This window comes from Heliangelus exortis, chromosome 6, assembly GCF_036169615.1.
Source record: "Heliangelus exortis chromosome 6, bHelExo1.hap1, whole genome shotgun sequence".
NCBI lineage: Eukaryota > Metazoa > Chordata > Aves > Apodiformes > Trochilidae > Heliangelus > Heliangelus exortis.
The window spans coordinates 21,727,278-21,746,965 of record NC_092427.1 but is presented as its reverse complement, the minus strand read 5'-3'; the positions used below and the strand labels follow the sequence as shown (position 1 = coordinate 21,746,965).

Here is a 19,688-nt window from a genome sequence, read left to right as displayed (position 1 = left end):
CTTTTTTTAAAATTGCTGGAGATGAGAGAACCAGACCTGATGTTTTTACTGGATGAACCAGAGCAGGGATAGAGCCAGGGTTTGACTTTGCTGTATGTTACCAAAATGCATTTTTCAGAAGGTTTCAGTGTGAATAATTTTTCTCTTCACGATATTTTTGTGAGTAGAAGTCCTTCCGGTCATCTTTAATCCCTGACCATTCAAATTTGCAAGTTCTGCCATGAAGATCAGCCTCTATAAGCTCTCTAGCTTTTCACCCAGGATTTCATCCTGCCTGGTGTTATAAAATTTGAACTTCAGTAAAATGGGGAAATTACTTGTTATTTTAATGATCTGTAACTTAGGAGAGCTGAGCTAGTGTTACATTTTCAAAGCCTTTAATGCTTACAGCTCATCTGAATCTCTCTAGGTTGAAATTTCTGTTTACTTGGCTTGTCTCTGTAAACTGTTGGAAACATCAAGTGCATCTTGTCTGTGTTTGGAACCACAATTGCCCCAACAGCTATGTTTTCAACTGTATTTTTAGCTATTTATTAACTGTATTTATTTAGCTATTTGTCTCCTAGAAAACCCATATCATGTGGGGTGAGAAGATAACAGCTGATGTTATAATGACGCGGGTACAAAGAGTGATTTCTTTATTTAGTTCAAATGCACCAAATAGCAAATATGAATTATGGCTTTATTAATAAGGTACAAGTCTCATTTCCAGAAATTCACTGTATAAAACAAAAGAAAAGAAAATTTTAGATCATTTGGAAACTCCTGCTACTGTAATGTATCTATAAAATATACCTATTAAAATATCTAGTAAAATATATTATTAGGATATATATTTTTTTAAAAGAGAGACTGGGGGTGTTGTCTTTAATGACAGTAAAATTAAAAAAAATCTGAATGACTGAAGTCAGTTACATTTCGCCATGAAATTTGTGTTCAAGTATCTGACAGTATTTTCAGTCTTAAGAAATAAGCATATGTACAGGGACAATAAGGTCCAAGCCAGAAGATGTTTCCAAATTCAAGAAACTAAGCTGAAATTCAATTTGAAAGGTATCCCAACTATGAGCTAGTGCAGAAATACTGAAGTGTAGTTGGCAGCACAATTCAAACATTATTCCACTGGGGTGAGATTTAGCAGTTTTAATATATCTCAAAAAATCTAGTTTAACACTAAAATGGTATGGTGGTAGCACTGGCTTAACTAGTGAGTGGTTATCAGTTTATGCAGAGATAATATTTAAGATCTACTAGGTCACTGTCAAGGATAGTAGAAGAAATAAAAGAAATTGAATTTCAGTCAAGACAACATAAGTATCTTTTTTAGATAACTGATTTTCCACTGGTTTTAACTTAATCTTACCAAGAAATTTGGGAACTTTATGAAAAGCAGTTGAAGACTCTGAGCCACTACATTCTCCATTTTTTCCAGTTGGTCGAAATGCAAAAGTAGAATTAGTTCAATTAGAGTTAAGGATAATAAATGCTTGCTTTCAAAACCTTTGATCCTTTGGCTCTAGAGAAACCTGAGATGGAATAGCCATCACAGGTGAATTTAGAAAAGCAAAAAATAAATTTGAGAGCAGTCTGAATTCCTTCATTTTTTCCACGGTTTCAATTAACAGCTTTTTCACCCAGAGTCCAGCATTTCAGAGCTGGAACAAAGAGCAGCAGCACATGTACAGTCTGCACATTCTGTACATGTTAGGAAGCCAGGGGTGATGGTCATATGGAAGGCTTCAGTGTGTTTCCTGTTTTAAGCAAAGGCTGAGGACTTCCCGAGCATCAATGCATCACTTAGGTTTATTGTGGCATATGTTAACCAAAAAATACCTTTCCTGTGATGTTCCAGGGATACCAACAGGTAGAGACAAGATACAAAGTGTTGCAGAAGGGACCAGCCTTTTTCTTACAGATTTCTCGTGCTTACCACCCCTTCATTTTCCCTCCATCTGTTACGTGGATCAGTATTCTGGTTTCTACCACAAGATGTGAAAAAGGAAAGAGAGGCCCTTGGAGGCCTCACAGATCTTTCTAAGGGTCTGTCTGAGTGAGTTGCAAGCAGGATTGAACTGGTTCTGCTCAGCCTTTGAGGAGGGTAGATGGCATCAGGGCCACCCGACTGCAATGTCTTCTCTTAACGACCCTTCGGTTGTTAGGGCAGAAGCTGAAGATTCTGAGTTTCCATTCTATTTAAAATTTTAGTTTAGTTTTTTTTTAAAGGAGAAAGGCTTTAAATTAATTACATATTACTGTTTCTTTATATGGCATCTCATAGGTTACCAATTCAGTTATAGAGATATTTCTGTACACACATACTTCTGATGTGATTCAGTTGGGTGGTGTTTGGATTTAGCACAGGCAAACAAGGCTTGCAGAAGATAGACTTGATGCTCCTACTGTGAGCAGGCAAGCCAATTAAGTGGTAACAGATGCTGAAATCATCTTTTAAATGACATGCCTGCTTTTAAGCACTTCCTTTGGTCTTATTAAGCTTTGTGAATTCTTTTTTAAAGGAAAATGCAAAGCATTACTTGGAAAAAAACGGCTGTCCTGAGAACACCACAACAGTTCTACGTCAATGGCTCTGACATGAAATATGTTCCATTGACATGTGAAATAGCTGTTGTTTCCCTGGCCCTTTGGGCCAGGCTTCAGTTGTCCATGAAGTTGTCCATGTGCTTTTGCCTTCAGTGTCCTGTATCTGGCTGAACTTTGTGCAACACTGTCATTTAGTGGTGCAGCACTGGGTGCTTATAGTCAGTGAATATTTTGTACTGACATTAAAGGGCCTTATCACAAGCACATGTGTGGATCAACCATTGAGATGAAAAGGAACCAGTTTTAGAGGTTTTGCAGTGTCTAATCATAGTCCAAAGCATCTACTAAATGAAAGAAAGGAGCTTGCTAGTGCTCAGTAGTGCTTCTTGGAGGCTTTCACTGAGGTCTTGCTCAGTCTTCAGATCTGCGGTATTCAAGCCACTTGGTTTTAACATCTACAGTTCTAGTCTGTATTCAATTGTTTAAAATATCTTTGCAGGCTATAATTTTCAGATTACGTTGATGATAAGCAACAAGAGAAGAGACTCTTTGGAGTTTTATTGTCATACCGTCCCTCCTTTAGATTCTGAACTCACTGGGACTGCCCTGCTCCTGGGATATTTTGGACTTCAAGATACTTAACATAAGTAAGAGCAGCTTAGCAGCAACAGCAGCTTAGCAGACAGAGCACCTCAGGCTTAGCAAACAGGGCTATTATTTCCCTAGGAAATTGTCAGAAATGGGCTTGGGAAGTAGCCTCTCAATTCAGTAGCAACCATGAAAGGAAGTTAAACCAACTATTTGCATGGTAAGGAGGTACAGAGATATAATTACACACTAAATTATTTCAATCTACATAGGTGTTGGCAGTCTCTGCATATATTCTAGCAGAGATACATATGTTTGACATATATATTGGGTTTATATTGCCTGAATATAGAATCATAGAATTGTTTTGATTTTGAAAAGGTCTTTAAATCATCAAGTGCAGACATTAACCTAACTCCACTGAGTCTGGTGCTACACCATGTCGCTCAGCATCACATCTACATGGCCTTTAAACACCTCCAGGGAAGGTGATTCAACCACCTCCCAGGGCAGCCTGTTCCAGTGTTTAATCACCACTTCTTCCAGTGAAGAAGTTCCTTCCAATTGAATCTTCCATACGTTGGAAGTATCATGTGTCCTTTGCTCTCTATATGGGTTTTTGAAGCACCTCAAGCGTTCAAAGAACAGGGGATGTGTTATGGGAAGGTATGTGCAAGCTCAATGTAGGATACAATTTCATCCTTTTCAAGACCTCTGGAATTCTTGGAACAGGCATGCAGACCAGTGCATTTTGCTCAGAGCAGCATGGGGTGCTGGATCCCAGTCCTCAAGCAATATAATGTATTCCTGTTTGCAGAGTTGAATATCTGTCATTAGTATCTGTCATTCAGTAACCCCAAAGCATATCTAAACAGGGCCTTTGAGTTCCTGGGCCCTGTTCCCTAACAAAGTGATGAAAATAGCTTCAATGTACATGATTGTGCAGCTTAGGTCATGATTAAAAAAAAAAAAAAGGAAAAAAAAAGAAAAAGTCTATTGCTTGTATAGGCAAGAGCAGAAAATGTCATTGTGTGACATGGTGGGTTTGAGGGCTCTTGGCTTGCAGCATTGGGGCTTCCTGTTTGTGAAACATCTCTGTGTGCTGCCTTCCCATGGTATGAGCAGATCCCAGCAGAGAAAGCAACTTCTGTTTTCAGGAGGGATTCAAGTATTTTTCAGTTTGGTTCTGTTTTGATTTCAGGTGATGATTAAACTATGTGTACATGTGGGACATTGATTGGTGTGAGTGTAAAAAAAGTACATGATGTGCTAATGAATATTACTACTGTGTAAAAGTCTGAAAAATTATTCTGCCTGTGTGTATAGAGAAGTTTGGAATATAAAGGGGGGAGGATTTAGGAAACCACAGTGAATCACACTGCTTGGTAAGAACTGTGGGTATAGAAAATTTTGATGTAGATCTTCAAATAAACTTCTCAGAGGTTTTTTGTTAGAAAATCACATAGAAAATCAAATGCCTTTTCCTGATGTTTCACGAACCACTTATTTTTTGAAGGGCATAACGTGTAGTGGAATTGATGTTCTGTATCTTGCCAAACAGTCTACTTCTGATTTGAGCTTTCAGAATGTACTGCTTGAGGAACTGGATGAATTGGGGTAATTTTCAATGGGGAATGGCTCATTTTTGATTCCTTAAAGAACCTTTTGTAGGGGAAGCTTTTTCACCAGGGTCTCCAAGAATGCCTGGTTACTAGGCAATGTGAAATTTCAAACATTCACTTCTTTTGACAGAGTGCTTTCTTTCTGGTGTCCCATATTCTTTAGCATTTTAAAGAACTAACTCTGGATTTAGACTCTTTTTATTTAATCTTAAAATCTAAAATTGTTTGATAGCTGTATGACTGTCACCTGTATGGCTATATTAGTCATTCTGTTGATGTAGCTACTCTGCTAACATTCACAGTCTGGAGACTTCCTGAAGTCTGTGCTGATCAGGGTTGGTAAAGCTCCTGAGAAACAGCAAAGCTGGGCTCAAGTCATTAGGTAGGAAAGATGCAGCCAACAAACTGGTGGGAGGCTTAGAAAACTCATTCATTATTTAATATCCTTAGCAAACAGACTGTAATTTACTTCCAGCAGCCTGCTCAAACAAAGCTATAAATTATCAGCTTCAAGAAGTTAATCTGGAAAGGTGTTGAGTACTTTGGCCCCATCTCTGAGAAGTACTTGGGTCAGGAGGCAGTGAAGCAAAAGGCATGAGACCACCTATGCAGCACGGCTGCTGTTAACCAGCTAAACATGTGGTATCTCATGTGCTTGTCCCTCTGGTTTTGTTTCATCCTTAGTCTTTGTCTGCTCTGTCTGGGTTTTATTCCCTGACAGGAAATAGTTCATCTGTGCTGTGGCTGAGGGTGGTAACTCTACCCGTGCACAGCTTCAAGAATAGGACTTGGCAAAACCCAGCCCAGATACATGCTTAAAATTGTACTCGTATTTTAATGAGTGGAGCCATGCTAAACAGGGCAACTCTAATGCTGAAAATTAAACTTTTGCATTTAGTTACCTTCCTGTATATTAGACTTCAGTGTTTTCTTTGTATGAATGCCTAGAAGGAGGAAGCTTGTACCAACATCTTTTCCTTTGCTCAGTTTCACACTAAGATAGTAGGCTCAGTGAAGATGATTTATTGACTTCGCACGTCACTGATGTAAAGCTTCTCCCTTCTCTTTCTCTTTTCTTCTCTGCAGGAAGACCCAGCACAGCTCTCTGGACCAGAGCTCCCCACCCCAAACTGGCGTATCCGGCACCTACAATCACCCTGTACTGGGCATGTACGATTCCAAAGATGACTTCCCACTCAGAAAAACAGGTAGAGCACACCTGGACTGTCTTTGTTGCCTACCGTGCTGTGACACTTAGTCCTCTTATTATTTGTTTGGGTTTTTTTGAAGTTATGGTACCAAAAAGCTGTATTCCATGGGATGATTTATTTAACAAGCACCCCTGCGTCCTGCTCCCACATTATCTCTTGCTGTGTGGGCAGTGTTAGAGAGAGGCTGGAGTTGCTGGGGGTTCACTGACTTGCAAAGCTGCAGACAGCAGAGTTGTGTGTCCAAGCTGGTGAGATGTTTTCCCTAAGTCAAAGCTAATACAGTGATCTGGGTGTCTGAAGTCGAAGTATGTTTTGCCAAGTGAGAAAAGCACCAAGAAAAGTTCATTTCATCTGGGATTTCCAGTTTATATACATGTTTCTACTTAAAATAAATAAAAATGTTTTTGCCAGTCAAAGCGTTGGGACTTCCTGCAAAGGTTTTGGTTCACACCTAGACAGTTATTTCTTAGTTAGTTTTTTTTCCTGCATGGTGGCTAAGCAGGTCAGTTATTTCTCAGCTATACATTATATAAACTAGGTTGTTTTGGTTGGCTGTGGTCCTCCTCCATATTGCCTGAGCCAACACAACCTTAGGTTCTTACCTGGCCAGCTCGGGATCCTTGATATTTCCTTCTGGGAGTAACAGAGCTTCCAAAAGCTCATCCTGATTTGGGGAGCAATGCTACTTGTGTGGATGGTGTAACCAGTGCTGTCGGTGGGAAATTGCTTCAAAATGGGAAAAAAACTTTTCTAAAAAGATGGAGTGGAGGTAAGAGGAAAGAAGAGTTGTGATTGAACCAGAAAAGTGTGACATCCCGAGAGGAATGTTGCTGTGTTAACCTAATCTCTCTGTAGGTTTGCTACTGTCTTTGCTCAAATTGGCTGCCCTAAGGTAGTTCCCAAGAGCTGACAGCCCCTCCAGTCCTGTCTGGTAGGGGTGTAGCTGTTCTCACTGCACTTCTGATAGAAGAATGGTTCTTAGATGCAGTGTATCTTTTAACATCATTCTCATTAGGTTGTTAAACTCAAGGGTTTTTTTCTTCTTTTACCATCTCATGAGAAAACCAATACACTGCCACACACATGCCTTATGCTTCTTGCTTCCCAGTACTGTGAATTTAAGGACTTTTTTGGAGATATTGTGGGCACCTGGCTTGGTGAATGGATCTGTGGCTGGATTCCCATCTGCTGTGCAGTAGACTGTCTTGCCCCTCACAAGGTGTAGTGGATTAGGTGGCAAGTGTCAAACACTTCAGCTGCACAGAAAGTCAACCAAGAACTGGGAAGCCCTTTCCAGGATATGGGTTTTTTCCTGGGCACGCCCTGTGCTTTTGGTGGTCATTGTTTTAAATGTGCCCTTTCTGGAGGACTCCAAAAGCAGAGATTAGAAAACTGGATTTGCTGAAGGGTAGGACACCCTGTAATCTCTACTTCCAGATAATGAAAAGCCAAACACCCCCTGAGGTAGGTGCTACTCTGTCATCAGTGCCTGGCACAGCCAAAATGATGCTGTCTGGGCTTGTGGCCCCAGTGTGATTCCAAGAGATTTTTTATCTCTTTCCTATACCTTGGGGAACCAGGGTATCCATTTCTGATGTGTTAGCATCCCCACAGCATAAAGGGGCTTTGACATGCTGTGAAATGTCCCTTGCTCATCACTTCAGGGGACCTTATTTCTCAGACTGAGTCTGAGGATCAGTTCACCATCTTGCTTCCAGTGTTGCAGAAGGAAATTTCTGCAGGAGAAGGAAAGCATCTGTACATCTCACCCTCTGTTGCTTCCTAGACTGAGCTCTAAATAAGACCCTGTCTGAATAAAAGCCCTGTCAGACAGGGTGAATTAAGAATGATAAATGTATCTAATCACATTTTTAAAAATGGAAGAAACCCAAATCATTGTTGTTTTAAAACAGAAGATACTGAGCTGATTTTGTTTTTCCAGAATGCTGATGCTTGTTCTTTTTGGGCACCAGCATTAATCTTTTGGGGACTGGTCCGTGAGATGTATGAGTTCACTTGCAAGGTTCAGGGAAGAATATTTTTTGTTGTTGTTTTCTTTTATTTTGCTTTCAATGCAACAGCACTTCACTCTCTGGCACAGCAATATCCTGCAGAAGTTCCATTGCCAAGAATGTTATGTTGCTTGGAGAAGAAAGGCTCCTGAACAGTCTGGTGTAAACAAAAGGCAGGGAAGGCTGGAGCCCGTCCTAAATAAAGTTCTTTACTACGGGTGAGCTTTTCAGATTTTTGGCACCAAGGAAAACTCTGGCTTTGTGTTTGTAATTTAAAACCACCATATCACATAGTCCAGTTTTATTAAATTTGATTAAATATTTGCAGTTCAAATAACAGAGTCCATCACAATACAGTTCTGAATACCAGGACTGGAATTTGACCAACATCAGCATTAGGAGTAGAGCAACTTAGGGGGCTGCAGGAAGGCAGTTAGGTCATTTTTTCTAGGGTGCTTTTAGAGTGTGTTGTGCACGTTGAGAAACTACAGGAAGAATAAACATGTCATTGTGCTCACCTTTTCTTTACTCTTATTTATAGCATCGTGATGTGTTCACAAGTTCTCTCTCTGTGCACTCTTGAGTGTGAATGTGGTGGGAGAGACCTGGTGAGCTGTTCACGCTCACTTTGGTAAATGTGTGCGTGAATTAATGTCATAAAAGTTCTTGAAAATGTTCAGCATGGGAAACAGTGCTTGCAACATGTTCCTAGTGCATCCTGTCCCTTGAAATCCTTGAAATCTGTTTTACTAAGTTATGTTCCAGTTTCTTGGCTGTTTGGTTTCTGCATTAAATTGTTTTCCTGTCAGGCTGCTGGCTGGTGCAGTTACTAATTGCTTGAATCCTGATTTTAGCCTGGCTGGGGGATGCATTTCACTCAGTTCCCTCTATCTAAAACACTTGGGAGCTCTTTCTTTTTTAACTGCACTAAGAACAGTTCAGTTGGTGCCGCTCATGCTTCTGCTGTTAAATAACTGGATTCTTCTGTGTAGTTTCCTTTATTAGATACACCTTTGCTTTAGTGTATGTATTTTGTCAACAGCTGTTGAGAGGGGAAAATAATCTGCCCCCAGAACAAGGTTGGTGCCTTCCAAATTTAACAAAGCTTCTGTGTGTGCTGTAAGAAAATCTCTGGGAAATCCTTTCAGAGTAATTTTATATTCTGGGCTGGGACAGTCTTTAGTAGCCCGTTTTGATAAGCCTAAGAGTTGTTTGTCAACAGCTTCCTTGGAGCTACTGAAGTTATTTTTAATGTAGATCTTCAGTTTTGGGTTTCTGAGGAAAATGATGTCCTCGTTTTCTGCCCAGGAGCAGCAAGGTTGTTCATGGTGTTCCCTGCTTTGTGGAGTTTGAGCAATGAATGTATTAAAGAAAGCTCTTCATTAGAAAGTCAACACAACTGCTATCATTGAAGATTGTAAGAGGCTGAAGAGAATTTTAACTTTATCAGTTAAAATTCAAGAGAAATTTTAAATTTAAAAAACTAAAAAGAAATATAACTTTATAACATGCTTTTCCTATTGCTCACATAGGGATTTTTGGTTGGTTTTGGGTTTTTTTTACATCCTGTGGAGGGCTGGACCATATCCTGTCAGACACTAGCTTTCCCAATTATTCCTGTTAGAGGGAGGAATTCCTTGTGTTCATTGTGACCTGACAGCTAATCAGGATTTCTAATCCAAGTGACAGTATTTCAGTTAGTTGTTAAATTAGAAATTTTGCCAAACTCCTGGCCAGCACTCATTCAGTCCACTGGGATGCACGAACTGGAAACATGGCCTGCACCTATATATAAATGTGACCCCCAAGTGAGAAAACCAGTTATTTTCTTTTAAAATACTGGCAAAAGATGTTCTCCAAGGTCCTAAGTGTAAAAAATGTCTGCGCCTGTAGGATTTATCCAGGTTGTGAAGCAGGTTCAGATCTCATCATTGTTTGACTCCTGCTTTGAATAAAGCAAACCTTTCTCAAGACAGCCACTCCCCTTCCACCCTCATTGTGCCCATGCAGGAGGGATCTTTCCCATTTTGCTGCTGAGTTTCCTTGCCTTGGGCTGACTGCTCCTGAGAGATCTGTCAGAAGAGGTGGGATTTGTGACAAAGTTGGTGTTATCAAAAAATACACTGTTGTTTCATTTTGTCCTTCTTTGTGCTTCTCAATCCTCTGGCATTTGCCAAACCACTGTGGTTTGTTGCGTGTGGAAAGACCTTCACCCACCAAGAGCAGTGGGTGCCTGCTTTTTGGTGTCTTTGGCTCAGTTCTTGGTGCTGCTTGGCCCACAGCTGCTGCAGCCATGGTCACTGTTTTGTGAAGCTCTGGGCCCTGCCTTATCCTTTCCCTCCAGTATCAGAACTGTCTGCACTGGGGAGGTAATGACCAGAAGGACTTTGATGGGTATGAAGATTTTAAGGAGGCAAAGGCTTCCTGTGGCCCCAAATATGTTTTGACTGCAGAGCTGTGGGGTGGAATCTCGGGGTGTGAGTTTCCACTGTTTCCAAAGCTAGGATGAGTTGAGTGCCAGGCTAGGAGCTTACAGAGCCATCTTTGGCAAGTATTTGTCTCTGAATTTCCTGCCTAGATAGTAAATGAGAGCCTGCGTGCATGTGGTGTGGACTTGGGGAATAGAAAGAAGTGGAAAGTAGAAAGATCCAGACCCCTCTTTCAGTTCCTTTTCTCTAAGGACCAGGGAAAAACAAATCTCCTACCCTAAAACCTCCCACCCTAGCAATGTCTCTTGCCTTCTGTACAAGTCATGGCAGAAGAACTGGTTTTAGATCAAGTTCTGTGTCTTAGGGCTTGTGGTAAAGAAAAAACCAAAAACTGTCCTCAGGCTTCAGAGCCCATACGGTTAATAATCAACAGGGAAGGAAGGGTCCAAGAAGAAATTTTTAGCTCAGGATCATTAGACCATGACTTGTGTACCCCTTTGGTACAGTGACTTACCTCAAGAGGTAAAGGAATGCCACAAAAAGACTTCCTCAAACTTGCCTGTTTGTGGTGCAAATGGGCAGAGTATGGCCCATCTACCACTTGGAGAGCTGCCCTGGCCGGTGGTTTTCCAGAATTTTGCCACCATTTGGGGCCTACTAGGGAAGGAATATGATAGAAGCATTGTTCCTGTTGGTGGTCCCAGCAACCGCTCAGCTTCCAGCCCACCAGCTTCCTAAAACAAATAGAAAAGATCAATGTTGTTCTGGATGAGTCAAACATGAGTAGATAGGGAAAAATGTCTCCTTCTAAGCCCCAACCTGCTCTTGGGTGGATGACTGTGAGATGTATCTCAGCTTCAGGGTCCCAATCAATTGCTGCCTGTCCAGGACTGGCCATGAAACTGGCAGCATGGTCCATCCCTGCCAGACACCACAGATCAACCCTTGTGTATGGTGTGCACTTGCTGGCTCACAATGGGGAACACATGGGCTGGTGCAAGTTATCTCCTGCTTGCTATTCTTCTTTTTCTATGCAAAAAAGAGGAGTCTGAGGGTGGAAAGTGCCCAGCATCCTGTGATATTGCTGGTTTCCTTGCAGTATCGTAGAAGCACGGGGTTGTTTGAGTATTATTGTTTGGAACTTTGTGCATTTAAAAGGAAGAAAAGGGAAAATGAAAGGATTTGTGAATATTTGAAACACTAGATTTGTCAAGAGAAGCATAATACCTCTTGGAGTTGATTCTGGTTATTGGAATGTTTTAAATGGTTTGTTTTATGACAAGAATTGTTTAGAGGAAAATAGAGTAGGCTGAAATCCTGGTGTAGTGTGGGAGTATAATTTAGAGAAAATCTTTGAGCTTTGTACAGCATGGAGTGTCACTCAAGTTTGAGAGCATCTTTGATTTCCCACCCACATTGTCCTTCCAGCTGACATGGTTGGAGGTTTGGCCTTCCTGGGCGGGTTGCTGTGTCCCTGGGACCCACGCACTGCCTCGGGGTGTGCTCTGCTGAGAGAAGGCACTGACCTGCATGAGAAATCCCCACTGTTACAAATACCCTTTTTTTTTGTTCCAACTGGAGGACGTCAGTCTCAATAATCCAAAAATAACTTATTAAAGACAAAAATCCCTTTGTTACTGTGATGCTACAGAACAGCTTCAGACCAGCCCATTGGAATTTCAGAGCACAGAACAAATGAAATTGCAGTTGAAGGACCAGCAAACAGAGGGACAGAATGTTAGGGTTTGGAAGGGACCCTTGGAGATAATCCAGTCCAACCCCACTGCCAGAGCAGGTACCCCTAGAACAGATCGTACAAGATGGTGTCCAAGCAGGTTTTGAATGTCTCTGGAGATTGAGACCCTACCCCCTCTCTGGGCAGTCTGTCCCAGTGCTCTGCCACCCTCAAAATAAAGAAGTTCCTTCTCATATTTAGATGGAAATTCCTATGTTCAAGTTTGTGCTCATTGCCTCTTGTCCTGTCACTGGGTACCACTGAAAACAGCCTGACCTCATCCTCCTGACACTTGTCCTTCCAGTTTAGTCCCACCTCTTTTTCTGACAGTCATGTCTAAATGCATGCTGGGGAATTCTTTGCTCCCATGTTTTTCTTGGGCACTAGTGGCTGTGCGACATGTTCCATGGTAGCTCCTCTTTGTTGCTGAGGTTTGTCTAGAGGCAAAAGGCGGGGACAGCCCCTCTCTTTGCTTGGGGTTCTGATAAAGCAGATGCACTTTTAGCATGAGAGCCAGGGACCCGTGGGGGAAGAGCCAGCACTTCCTATCAGAACATTTTTTGAGGAGTGCATCAAAGTGGTGCATCAAAGGAGAAACCTCTTCCAGTAGAAGACCAAATGAAATCTTCTGGTTTAGTGTTGCCTTTGGGGAGCAGAGGCTCTGGGAAGCCTAGGACCAAACTCTCAATCATTCAGTGAACCCATCCTTCTCCTTGGTCTTCTGAGCTCCATCTCTGCTTCAGAGGGACTGCCAGGAGTGTGCACAGTTCTACCTGGATGTGTGTGTTTGCATGTATATATATATATATATATATATATATATATATATATATATATATATATATATATATATATATATATATATGTGCAGGTTTGTTCTGGCCAGGTCTGAGACACTGGTGTTTGGACCACTGCATCTAGCAGAAAGGAGAATCAAGTCTGAGTGTGTAGAGCATGACAAGTGCACACATGTCCTCTGTGAGACAGTTTTGACCACAAGCACCACGTGAACAGCATCCAGGAGTGATTTCTCCAAAATGAAACACAACAGAGCTCTAAGGAAACAATGCATTCCTTGAACCATGTCCTGATGGCTTCTCAATACGCTGTGTACACCTCTCTTGGCCCTCAGCAGTTTGTAAGCATGCATGACAACATAGGGTTGATTTATTTGGTTTATGTTGCTCTCTTACAGATCTTTTGAAAAGCATCCAGGGCAGGAGGAGGCTGGAGGTAGCTCCCTCCCATAGGAGCAGACCAGTGGCAAGGGGAGAGATGCTTGTAGGACTGGGCAAGGAGGAGGAACAGAATGCAGCTCAAGAACAGCTGCTGGGTTGGTCCATGAGACTCTGACGAAGGGTTGAGGGGACACTGGTTGTGCCCAAAAGTTGTGGCCACCTTTCTGGGGTCTCTCCAGTTTTGTAGATACTCCCTGCCCTTGTTTTCAAGTGGGCAGTAGCTCCCTCTGCTACCAGCACTGCATCTTTTTGGTTGCTGGACAGAAATCAGTTTTTCTCTTCTGCAGAACTCAAGGCACTTTAAGCACTTTATTGGGGAAACTTGCTTGGACAACCTCCCTCTCTCCTTTCTATTCCTTGCCCTCTTCTGCATGTCTCTTCAGGAAAAGTCAATGTGCTTGGTTTAATGGGTGTTAAAGACTTCTTTCTACTGCCATGATTGCAGCAGCTACTGAACATCAGCATGAAACCTGCCAGATCTTTGCATTTAGTAAGTTCTAATTGTAAGAACACAGTTTTCCATAAGTAGCCCTTCCACACAGCTCTTACATGGTGCTTGTGCAAAAAGAAAGTTAGGAGAAAAGGAAGAAAACCCCATAAAAACCGTTTTCTTATCATGTACTTATATTTCAAGGTGTATTATTTCAGTGATGCTGTCCACTATGGTACCAAGATCATACAAAATAGTTTGTTTCTGAATAAGCGACTTGTTTTTAATCCTTATTTTGCTTTCTACTTTGGAAATTTTCTGCAGCTGTTTTTGCCCTGTGGTACCTGTCCCCCCTACCTTCATTTGTGGGGGACCATATTGTTCTTTCCCCCCTCTATGCCGATGTCTACAAGTCTTGAAAATGAAGAATATTGGCTCACTTGTCCTTCAGAGAGATAATGGTGAAACCATTGCCCAGGGAAGTTGTGTGTTCTCCCAAGAGAGGCTGTGGCTGCCCCATCTCTGGAAGTGCTGAAAGCCAGGTTGGATGGGGCTTGAGCAACCTGGTCTAGTGGGAGGTGTCCCTGCCCATGACAGGGGAATTGGACCTGGATGGTCTTTAAGATCCCTTCCAACCCAAACCATTCTATGAGTCTATGCTTTTCAGTCTTTTTCAGTGGCCATAGATGAACTTTGCCACGTCCAGCTTTTCCAAGTCCTCATGAGTAGATAGGTCACAGTTCACGATTTTTGGAGAGGAGAGACCACAGAAGAGCAGTAATGAGGATTTGAGATTGAGCCAGGCAGGGGGGAAAGCAGCAGCACAGTGGAGAGAGAATGCTTAGTTGTGGAACCTGTGGTGTCTTCCATTTAAGCAAAAAATAGTTTATTTTTAATCAACTTTTGCGTTGTATAAAAGGCCAGGTTCAGACCTCTTCTCCTTCTGTGTGTAACCACAGGGTGACCTAAACATTAGAAGAGAGACAAGGTCGTTGTGTTGGCCTTTGTCTGGCTGGTGAGGCTTAGTATGAAGTTCAAAAACAATAAAAGAGTAATAGCCCTTATTGGTCCTCAGCTGCTGAAATTAAGGTGTGCGAGGACTGTTTTTTCATGGTGTTAGGTTTGTGGGGGGTTGTTTGTTTTTTTTTTGTGGTGTTTTTTGGTTGGTTGGTTGGTTTTTGGTTGGTTTTTTGTGATGTTTTTTGTTTTTTTGTTTTGTTTGTTTGTTTTTGGGTTTGGTGGGTTTTTTTTTGGTTGGTTTTTTTTTTTTTCAGAAATGTGGATGGGTAATGGGAACAGGGCAAACTCTGCCCAGGACTTTATGTTTTTTGACTTACATAGACTTAATGTCAGATTAGTTCAGCAGCTTAGGAGATGCAATTCTAGGAAGGAAACAATGAGAATGACATAAATGTTGAAGAATTGGATTACATGGGTCCTGCTGCAATAAATGACGTATAAGATGGGTAACTTGGGTTTGAGCCTGTGAAAACTAGAGAAGCTTTTGGCTTATGTTCTAGTTATTAATTTACTCGGAGGAAAACAAAATATTCTTTGTATAAATCCTTATTATAGGTCAAATTAAGCATGTCACTGCTTAAGAAATCCCACTGGCTTTGTGGAAGCTGACTCAGACTTGGGCATGGGCTTCATTTGTTTGCTAAACAGGAATCAGGCTGATTTCTCGATAACTTCATGGTGTTTGTTTAAAAGATTTCACCTTTAGATGTAGAAGACCGGTAAGTTTCGTAATTCAGTCTCCAGTTCTCTTAGGTTTACACAAGTTAGCAGTGATGGGGGAGCAGGGCTTGCTTTGGGCATGCTGCCTGATGGGGTGAATATTGGGAGATCTTCAGTGGAACTGGTGTTCCTGGCAGCACACTGAACCTGTGTTGACTGTCTGGTATTTATATGCTTGAATTTATGTTTCATACTTTTGAAGGACAGCTCTCTTCAGTTTAAAAACATTTTTTATTAGATAGTAGTTTAAAAACCATCTGAATAAATTATTGTTTTGAGTTTTGAAATACCTCTGTTGAAAGCTACATCTTTTATTTTATAATATGGTATATGTAAATTCTCTGAATTTGAGACTGTTCTGCACTGACTGTGCTGAATTTTAATACCTATCACCCAATTAAATGCATGGAGGGATTATACTCTCTGAGGCCTTGATGACATGTTAGGTTTGGAATTATATCTGGGGGATAAACAGCAAAATCAGAGTGAACAGAACAAATGTCATTCTTTAAATAGACTGTTTCGGGGCTTCAAACTCAATCCTTCGGCTGAGGAAGCAGAGGAGAAATACATGGAATAGTTTTGCCTGAAAATAGTTTTATTTGACAATTACAATACACTGCTTTTGCCATAATATATTTGCAAGGTGTTTTTTAAGGCTTTAGTTTCCTGTGTTCTTTCTCCTGTTGTTACATGGAAGGATGCTTTTATTGTGGCTTTACTTACGGGACATATCTGGTTGTGTTGGGTAATCTGTGACCCCAGGTCTTTTTTTCTCCTGCTCATTTATAAGGTGTTTCTAACCAGTTCATTCTCTGTACTTGAGAACCACACAATTATTTGTCTGTTCCCCACAGACAACATACTTCAGATGAACACCATGCAGGGCGTAAATTGCGTATGAATAAAATTTGCACTGAAGGGCAGTTTTTATTGTCCTGTTTTTCTTTGTCTGAAGACAGATTCTTTCAACAGCTGTGGAATAGGCCTATATTTCATTTGCTGGTTTTCAGTGCAAATGTATCTAAAATGGATGTATCAGCATCCAGCTGCGAGACAGTCACATTTGTTCTTTAAGGTCTTGACCAGAGCATCTAGACAGTTACCACTGCTCAATATTTGGAACACAGTGAATCTGGGGATTAAAGGATGTAGGATGAGGTACCGAATGTTCAGTTACTCAATGACTACTTTTAAAAGATTAAATCAACTTCTGTTTTAAAGAGAACTTTATAAAGGAGCTAGCTAGGGCATATGCTTGTATTTGAACTAGTCCACTCTTCTAATATTGCCCTCCAAGCAAGTGCTAGATTTACATTCAGTCCCCTGCCATTTTATATGCAAATACCCTGTCAGATGATTCCCCCTTTACTAATGCACTTCATGCTGCATTTTAAGCATCATCTTGAGGAGCCTGACAGGTTTTTTTTAGTGCTCCCTTTATCTCTTGCTGGTGTGTTACTGTCCAAAACAGTAATAAAAAGCTTTTTTTTTTTTTTTTTTTTCCCCAAAAGTTTCATCCAAGAACTGTTTTGATGGCTTAACTTCAATTATTTGATCTTGAATTCATCAGCCTTCTGATTTTTAGAGCCCTACAATTAACATTGCCAGGCTTGATCTTTTACGTGACCCAGTGGTCTAAGCCAGCTGTAGGGAAATATATCTGCAGCCAGACTTAGTTAATTCAGATCAGTTTGTAAACCTTACTTTAATGGTTCTAAAGAAATGCAGATTATTGGCCCTGGAGTGTAGGGAGCTGAGCATATTGGTAGTTAATGGTGGGAGCACAGGATTTGCTGGTTCAAAGGGATTAAGCCGCAGAGTTGTTAAGCGGAAAAAATAGAAAGGAAAAAGATTGGGCCAGTTCACAAATCTCATAACTGTCAGGAGCCCTCAGGCACCAAAGCAGACATTTCACATATGCTCAAGAGATCAGAAAGTTTACAGAGAGAATCATCTTGTGGGAGAAATCTTGACTTAAGGCTTCATTACCTTTCTAAAAACTTGCTAAGCTTTGCCGAGCAAATGTTTTCGGTGTTGCCAACTGCCATTAACCCAGAGGCATTAGGGGCTCCCAGGAGATCTTCTGCTTTGACTTTTGGAGAAATTAAATCTCAGGATTTGGGTACAGAAGAAGAGTTTGTCAAAGATACGATGTCCACAAAGCAAGTCAGACTGTGGTGTCAGGAAATAATATGCACACCTACCATTGTCAGCCTTGAATTTTCTAAGTGTTTGATGGTTTTTTAGATATGGTTTAGCTTTGTGGCTGTGGTGATGCAAGCAAGTTGATCCCCAAATAAACAAACCTTCTGGCATTGGCTTTGGCCTTGGCCACACTTTCATGCTCTTTTTCTTGAGTTGACACTGGCTCTGATTGACTCTGGCTCATCTGACTCCAAGGTAAGTTGCTTCAGGGAGGTGAACTGGCAAAAACATTCACCTGTTTTCATTCTGGGGTTTGATTTTTGTATTTTCTTTCCCCCTCCCCTGGCATACCTCCCTAAGCCACCTCACCTTGGAGTCATATGACTCTAAGGGTGTGGATTTGCTCATTTCAGCAACACAGCAGATAATGTCTCAGCCCCACAGTGATGCTCCACACTGACTAGGCAGCAACATCTCTGTTGGCTCACTAATTCCTGTATTGATTTGTTTAGATCCCATGAGTTAGGTTTACCACTGCTTTGGAAGCAAGTTGGGCAGAGATGGAGAACAAGGGGATGGGAATGGTGCTCTTAGCACCAGTGCAAACGAGTTCACAGCAGATTGTGTGTGTCCTTGCTTGAGAGAAATTTCAGAGTGGTTGTTATTTTTTTTATTAAAATGCTATTGACTTTTATTGACAGTGAATTCAGATATAACTTAGGCTGGGACCTGTTCATTATATGACAAAGTTTTTATTCCAAGTGTATGCTATTAAACGACTGACTTTGTTTAGGCCTCCACAAATGCTGAACTAACAACCCAGTCTTTGCCTCGAGTAAAAAGCTACTGACATAATACCAACCAAAAACCTGCTTGCTTTCCCTTCTTTCTGTTCAGCATCTGAACCCAACCTGAAGCTACGATCCAGACTAAAGCAGAAAGTTGCTGAAAGGAGGAGCAGCCCCCTCCTGCGCAGAAAAGACGGGCCCGTGGTCACCGCTCTGAAGAAGCGCCCGCTGGATGTCACAGGTATGTCGGGTAAGCATCAAATCTGTGCTGGCAGCCACCTTCTCAGTGAGATGTCCCCATACAAAACTGATTCCTGCACCCAGTCTGAGTCTCTCACGTGTTTCTCAGCGTTGGGGAAACCTGGATGAAGTTGGCCAAGTTCAGCAGAAGGTGATGCAGGTGTGCTATCCATCTGTTGAGACAGCGGTACCGACTCCATGTAGGTTGTTTTGAGACATGCACAGGAAGCTGGAGATAGGCCACCAGAGTGTTACATTTTTCCCAAGCATTTCAATTACCTTCAGGAACAGGTTGTTGGGGAATAAAATTTCTCAGAGGTGATCCTATGAATATCTGTGGAAAGGGGGCATAATTCATGGCTGTTGACCTCCAGAAGTAAATACTTAGCAACCTGTGTTTGTTTTAGGCTTTGGGCAGACTTCCATAGTTCCTTGCTAAGTTTTAGAACTTCTGAGGCCTTTTTTAACATATACATAGTTGGTATTTCTGACTACTTATTTGCCACTTTCTTGTTGAAAAAATAATTCTTCTGGGAGTAAAGTTTTTAAGGAAGGACCAGAGTAAAGTAGATCATATAGATTACCATAAAGTTAATTCTTAGCACCATCTAGGGATGCTTCTGTGTAAGTACCACTATGTAACAGCTTTTCCAGACTTCAGTCTCACTTTAAGGCACTGGGTGGTTTTGGGAGACACTAGGGCAGCTGTGCACCTCTTTGTCAGAGACTTCCTATTCACAGAGGGAACTGGTGATTTCAGAAGCTCAGCATAATTTGCATCAGATCTGAAAATGGAATTTACTTCACTCTTCATATATTGCTGTATGTCACATGGATTTTAGGAAAAAGTAAACCCTAATGGCTGAGCGCTGGGTCCCAGTAGTACATTCAGAAATAGCAGTGGAAGCTCTAGCTTCTCATTGAGAATGGACCTGGTTGAGGAAGCCAGCCTGGAACCTGGCTAGA

At 41.4% G+C, this 19,688-nt stretch overlaps 1 protein-coding gene across 14 annotated transcripts in view; it reads left to right on the top strand.

Moving 5' to 3' along the window:
- HDAC4 (histone deacetylase 4) overlaps window positions 1-19,688 on the top strand; it is a 258,653-nt gene that overhangs the window by 156,660 nt on the left and 82,305 nt on the right. For 8 of the 14 annotated variants that reach the window (XM_071747132.1, XM_071747133.1, XM_071747126.1 and 5 more), the window contains 2 exons: window positions 5,838-5,959; window positions 18,592-18,732. In XM_071747132.1, the coding sequence (XP_071603233.1) occupies window positions 5,838-5,959; window positions 18,592-18,732 (263 nt within the window). The remainder of the gene's footprint in view (window positions 1-5,837; window positions 5,960-18,591; window positions 18,733-19,688) is intronic. The other 6 variants (XM_071747136.1, XM_071747134.1, XM_071747128.1 and 3 more) reach the window with 1 other exon arrangement.